Here is a 6,441-nt window from a genome sequence, read left to right as displayed (position 1 = left end):
CTAGATTATTTTGTTGATATATTTTTATTGCTAGATGTTTAATTTATTGGATTAAAACTTAGATATGGATATAATTTATAATATAAAATATTTATTTGGTTTAAACTAGATAAATCGGGATAAGCTTTTATTTTCAATTTTAATCTTGACTTTTCTAAAGGAGTTTGAGAGAAGAGTTTTGGAGAAGAACAAATGTGTTATTTTGGTGTTTAATCTCCAGATTGTTATCACATGAAGTGTGGGACAAAAATAATATAAACAATCTTGAAATTGCTAATTTTGAAACAAAAAATCCTACCAGACATGGAATAAGTTAATCTCGAGATTATAATCTCTCTAATCCCTCAAACCAAACCACCCCTTAAGTTAATTTACTTTTTGTCCAAGGAAAAATGCAAAATAGTAGTAGTATTTAATTATGACAATTTAAATTTTTGACACACACACACATATATATATATATACTATTTATAGCAAGTAAAATACAGAATTTTTTTAAACTACCTTTCCGATCTAGTATATCTATTTTCTGTTACCCTTTTAGTGCTATTGTGATCATCACTTGGTAATTCTAGGCTGTCGGCCAATCTCATGAATTGAGTAACTACTTCACACATCACACTTCTTCTCTTCCTTAAAATACACACTGCTTACGCTTTAATGCAACCCATTTTCATCTCTCTTTGCTAATATAACACCTTATATATCTCTAACAAAAAATCAAGATTCTCACACCCCAACATCTTTCTCTATCCCTTTTACCAAGATATGAGCTTCAAACACTAAATTGCTTTCACTAGTTCTTATATACCCATCTTAAAGGTACAATTTTTTCCTTCTTTCCATTACCATATGAATGTGAATCTGTGTGTTTTTCCTCTTTTTGAGTAAAAGGGTGAGCTTAGAATGCTCTAACTTTTGTTTTGTTGTGTACTGTTTGATTTGATCTGAGATTGATCTTGCCATTTTGAATATTTCTGTTTTGTAATTCTATGATGTGGTTAAGGATCTTGTAGTTTTGATACTGTTTCCTGTTTTAGGAGCATTGTGGACTAGAAATGTGTTTTTCTTGTAATGTGGGACTATAAAAAATGGTATATCACTGTGTTTTTTTTACTATTTTTATGTTGAGGTCTGTATATGCAGTGGCAAATTCAAGATCCATAGACACTAGGTTCAGAATGAGTTTGATCTTGTTGTAAGTGTACTTTTTCACTCTTTTTTTTTCCCGCATATGTATACACAGTTTGAGCCAAAAACCATAGATCCAATTGAACTTACATAACCTGCGTAGATCTGCTTCTGTGTATATGTGAAATGCTTAGAGATTGAAAACTTAGATATGGAAAGCTTTTTACTTGTTAGAGTTTCTTTTGGAATTGAGCTAGGCCCAAAGTTTGGGTTGTGTGTAAACTTTTTAGAATTCATTGTGATTCGGATCGGATTTATGTTGGCTTCGTTGGGAGGCTCGCATAGTTTGTTACGTCAGCTCCAAAAGGATAAGTTGTGTCTTTAATGAATTCTGCTACGACTATTTGAGTGTTCACCTGGTATTTCATTAGATTTGCTTGAGATTTTTTTTTTTATAAAAAAAAAAAAAACAATTGCAACCTTTTCACTTTGTTTTATTATAGGAAAAATAAGTATAGAGGATGTGTCTGTACGAAATTTTTATCCCTACAACAACAACAACAACAACAACAACAACATGCCCAGTAGAATCCCACAATGTGGGGTCTGGGGAGGGATGTGTCGGTAGGTAAATTTTATCCCTACCTGCATTTAAATGACCAAGATACTAGAACTGAAACTGTGCATGCATCTGCTTTTGTTACTTTGATTAACAACTTAGTTTTTTTTTTCTAACATTGTTTTGATCCTAGCTTCTGAAGTAGTTTTAACATGCTCAGTTTCTTAACCTAGTTTACAAGACATTTTAGACTACTATGTTTGATATTTCAATTTATTTTTCTCAAAATGTTCAGGGACAGAAAAGATCTAATATTATGGCTGGGGGAAGTTACTTCCATTCTGGTGGGAGGAAATCGTCTGATTTCTGTTCAAAAATCACTGTTGTGACTTTTCTTGGGATTTCTTTCATCGGGATATGGATGCTGATATCATCATCATCATTCAGTATACCTCTTCAAAACTCGGAGATATCTTCGACTTTGAAAGTTACCAATAATCTTTCGGGGCAGGGTTTTCTAGTCAATGCAAAGAGAGAAGAGGATGGAACATTCCAGGGAGAGAAGGGGTTCAGAAGGGGAAGGTCTTTAAAGGAGATTGAAGATGAGGAAAGTGAAGGAGATAGCTCTAATTTAAGAAACGAAGAAGAAAATCAAGAAAATTCCGAATCCAGTTCATCCGGTGATGAATCACAATCTGGCGATGAGAGTTCAAATGAAGAAAATTCTGAATCCACTTCAAGTGGTGGCGAGTCAGATACCGGAGGTGAAGACTCAAATACAGATGAAAACGGCGACTTAAAATTGGAAACAGAGAAAGCAAAGAAGAAAGAAACAGAGAATGAGATTTTTCCAGCTGGTGATCAATCGGAGATTTTGAAAGAAACTACGACACAAAACGGGCCATGGTCAACTCAGGCTGCCGAGTCTGAAAAGGAGAATGAGTCACAGGATTCTTCATTGTCTAAGGGCTATAAGTGGAAGCTATGTAAAACTGATGCTGGACCAGATTATATTCCCTGTTTGGATAATCTGCAAGTTATACGGAAGCTCCCTACTACTTCACACTATGAACATCGTGAGAGGCACTGCCCTGCTGAAGCTCCAACTTGCCTTGTTCCTCTGCCTTCAGGATACAAGCAGCCAATTGGATGGCCTAGGAGCAGGGAGCAGGTATATCTTGTTCCTGCTTATCCATACGGTTTTGCTTCTGATTTGTAATTTGATAAGCTTAAGTAACTCACATTTTTGGTTGAACAGATATGGTACTCTAATGTTCCTCATGCAAAGCTAGCAAAGGTCAAGGGGCACCAAAACTGGGTCAAAGTTACTGGAGAGTACCTTACTTTCCCTGGTGGGGGTACTCAATTTAAGCAAGGGGCTCTTCATTACATTGATTTCATCCAGAAGGCAAGTTTTTTCTTAAATTCCCATGCTACTTCATGCTATCTATAAATATTGTTTCGTAATAGTGGTGTTTAAGTTTTTGCTCCATGCATCACAGATTGTGTTCAGTCAATTGGCTTGAAATTTTTCGCAACAGATTTCATTCTGAAGATTTATGTACCTCTTTAACTTTTATGCTTTGCTGATATGGCTTGCAATGCAGACCTTGCCTCAAATTTCATGGGGCAAACAAACACGTGTTATTTTGGATGTTGGGTGTGGAGTGGCCAGCTTTGGAGGATACCTATTTGAAAGAGATGTACTAGCAATGTCACTTGCCCCCAAGGACGAGCACGAAGCCCAAGTGCAATTTGCACTTGAAAGGGGCATCCCTGCCATATCAGCGGTTATGGGAACTAAAAGACTACCATTCCCGGGTAAAGTATTTGATGCTGTACATTGTGCACGGTGTAGAGTTCCATGGCATATCGAAGGTGAATCAAAATCTCTCTCTCTTTCCAAGTTTTGCTTGGTTTTGGAATGTCAGCCGATGGTAAACTTTCTAGTGTATTATTGCAGGTGGCAAACTTCTCCTAGAATTGAATCGTGTCTTGCGGCCCGGTGGTCACTTCATTTGGTCTGCGACACCTGTATATCGGAAGGATGAAGAAAGCGTTGGAATTTGGGAAGGTAATTAATCGTGGCTCGAGTTAGTTGTCGTTTCTCATTTGCAAATGAAGTCATAGACTGATTGCCTCTCTTTGATTTTCTTGCAGCTATGTCTCAACTAACTAAGTCAATGTGCTGGGAACTAGTGGAAATTAATGAAGATAAACTAAATGAAGTAGGTGTAGCTATATATAGAAAGCCAACTTCAAATGATTGCTACCAGAGCAGAACACAAAATGACCCACCTATGTGTGAAGAAGCTGATGATTCAGATGCTGCCTGGTAAGCTTGAGCTTCTCTTAGCTATTACCATTTCTCAGCTAAGTGCTGTGTAGCAATCTTTTACGCAAATAGTCTACTCGGAGACACAAGTTTATAAAGCTATAGAAAATATGCAATTAGGTAAGAGTGGAAATCTACATGTCTATGTTATATAATACACATCAACCAAAAGTAATACCTCGAGCATGTTACATGGTTATATTTGTTTCCTCACATCATCCCTTCCAATAAAAATAAAATTACTATTATTCATCTCCTGAACACTCGACTTGGAAACAAATTCTAACTTGTTATTTTAATCAATTCAGGAATATAACACTTCAGGCATGTCTGCATAAAGCGCCAGCAGATTCATCTGCACATGGATCAAAGTGGCCAGCAAAATGGCCTTTGAGGTCGGAGAAACTTCCTTCTTGGTTGAGAAGTTCTCAAGTTGGAGTTTATGGGAAAGCAGCCCCAGAAGACTTTGCTGCAGACGATGAGCATTGGAAAAATGTTGTGTCCAAATCATACTTAAATGAACTTGGCATTAACTGGTCTCAAGTAAGGAATGTCATGGATATGAAAGCTGTTTACGGAGGGTAAGTTTTTATCAGTCGTTATTTTCCTCATCATCTCTTAGCTACTCATTCTAATTCCCTCTGTGATCTGCCTTCTTTGAAGAGTAAAGGAATAAAATTCACAAAAAAGCTTGGCAAATTTAAAGCGATTTGATGAAATTAACTGATGATCGCTTGCTGTTTCCATCGACATGGTTTTTAATAAGACATCTAACTCAATTGATGCCTCTCTCTATATACATACATATATATGTTTTTTTTGTGTGTGTGTTTGTGTTCCAAAGAAAATTGTTTCAAAAGACTTGCAATCTTTCAGAATCAATGTGAGCTTAATTATGAACTGAATACAATGGAAGTAAATGATCCGTAGAGGCAATATATACCAACTAGTTGGAATTACACTTACATTAAATCCTTTTATTTTTTAAGGGTCCTTTTATTCTCGTTAGACTCGTATGTCCATGTAGGGATAGTGTCAGATTTAGATAAACTCTCTAGACAGATCCCGTAATTTGTCTTAAAAGATGAATGTTTTAGCTTTGGAAGGATAACCCGAGTGGCGTGGAATAGATACAAAAAAAGTATTCCCAACTAATTTTAGGATTAACGTGTTATTGATTAGTGAATTGATACCAGTTCATATTAGGTGCAAAAGGATTCATATAGCTTTAATTGGCCATTCAAATAATTTTAGATTAAAGTTCAATTGGCCGTTTTATAGTACTTATTTTCATCTGTCTATCACAAGTTCATACTCTTGATAAATATCTTATCTTTGATGATACAGATTTGCTGCAGCACTGAAAGACTTGAAAGTCTGGGTCATGAATGTAGTTCCAATTGACTCACCCGACACACTTCCAATTATATATGACCGTGGCTTGTTTGGCATATACCACGACTGGTGTGAATCCTTCAGCACCTACCCCAGATCTTATGATCTTCTTCATGCAGATCACCTTTTCTCCGATATTAAGAAAAGGTTAATAATCCTACTGCACTCGTGCTGTTAGTTTACTGGCAACAAAATTTTGCTTTAGTTATGTAACCCGTGATCCTACTTTTTTCCAACAGGTGCACGATAGAATCAGTATTTGCGGAAGTGGACAGGATTCTGAGGCCAGAAGGAAAGTTGATTGTGCGGGACAATGCTGAAACTATACTTGAAATAGAGAATATGGCTAGGTCACTAAAATGGAAAGTGAAGATGTCTTACTCGAAGAATGGTGAAGGATTGCTATTTGTTCAAAAATCCTTTTGGCGTCCAAACCAAGAACAGATAATTAAGTCAGCCATTGCATAAACATATAAGAAAAATCTCCAAAATTAGATACAAATTTGATGTTCTTTATAATAGTTTAGTTCACTTCCACTAAATTATTAGAGAATACCATCGCGATTTTTTTTTTTTTTTTTTTAAATTCTACTTGAGTTTTATCATGTTTGCCATTCTCTGTATAATTATCTCAACTTTGTGATTCATCAAATGGAAAAAGTATACAGGACTGCGTTTTGCGTAATCCAACAGCCCAATATATGGCGTGTGCCGTGTCGTGTCATGTCAATGCAGCTTTGAGAAAGTAGTTTGAAACTATAACATTAGAAGTGTTAAGACTAAAGTCAAAAGGTTCTACATTTGCACTGTCATCAGACAATAGTTCTTTAGAACATAGTTGTAATCCTATTTATTTGCATCATTCACATAGTTTATGTCACGATCCAACCCGAGGGCTATGACGGACGCCGGGAGCTAGCTTACTGAGCACCACAAAACATACATGCATCTCATCATATAATCATACATGAGTGGGCCATCTTGCTAACTTATAAATATCGTCAAAAGATATACATAGGCG

The 6,441-nt window shown here is 36.1% G+C and overlaps 1 protein-coding gene across 1 annotated transcript; it reads left to right on the top strand.

Moving 5' to 3' along the window:
- The first annotated feature begins 571 nt into the window (after positions 1–571).
- Positions 572–6,120, top strand: LOC132627191 (probable methyltransferase PMT24). The gene is made up of 9 exons (XM_060342385.1): positions 572–822; positions 1,986–2,861; positions 2,949–3,098; positions 3,298–3,568; positions 3,654–3,764; positions 3,851–4,025; positions 4,334–4,606; positions 5,373–5,567; positions 5,660–6,120. Exons 2-9 carry the CDS (start codon positions 2,007–2,009, stop codon positions 5,886–5,888), a joined length of 2,259 nt encoding a protein of 752 aa, XP_060198368.1. The 5' UTR covers positions 572–822; positions 1,986–2,006; the 3' UTR covers positions 5,889–6,120.
- Positions 6,121–6,441: the final 321 nt, after the last annotated feature.

The sequence above is a fragment of the Lycium barbarum genome, chromosome 2, assembly GCF_019175385.1.
Source record: "Lycium barbarum isolate Lr01 chromosome 2, ASM1917538v2, whole genome shotgun sequence".
In the NCBI taxonomy this organism is placed as follows: domain Eukaryota; kingdom Viridiplantae; phylum Streptophyta; class Magnoliopsida; order Solanales; family Solanaceae; genus Lycium; species Lycium barbarum.
This window is presented reverse-complemented; position numbering and strand designations above follow the sequence as displayed.

Bases quoted from the DNA above. Each gene is read 5' to 3' on its own strand.
- LOC132627191 (XM_060342385.1), top strand. From the start codon at position 2,007: ATGGCTGGGGGAAGTTACTTCCATTCTGGTGGGAGGAAATCGTCTGAT. The intron at 3,765-3,850 runs GTAATTAATCGT...ATTTTCTTGCAG, and splicing joins AAGCGTTGGAATTTGGGAAG to CTATGTCTCAACTAACTAAG. The intron at 4,026-4,333 runs GTAAGCTTGAGC...TAATCAATTCAG, and splicing joins GATGATTCAGATGCTGCCTG to GAATATAACACTTCAGGCAT.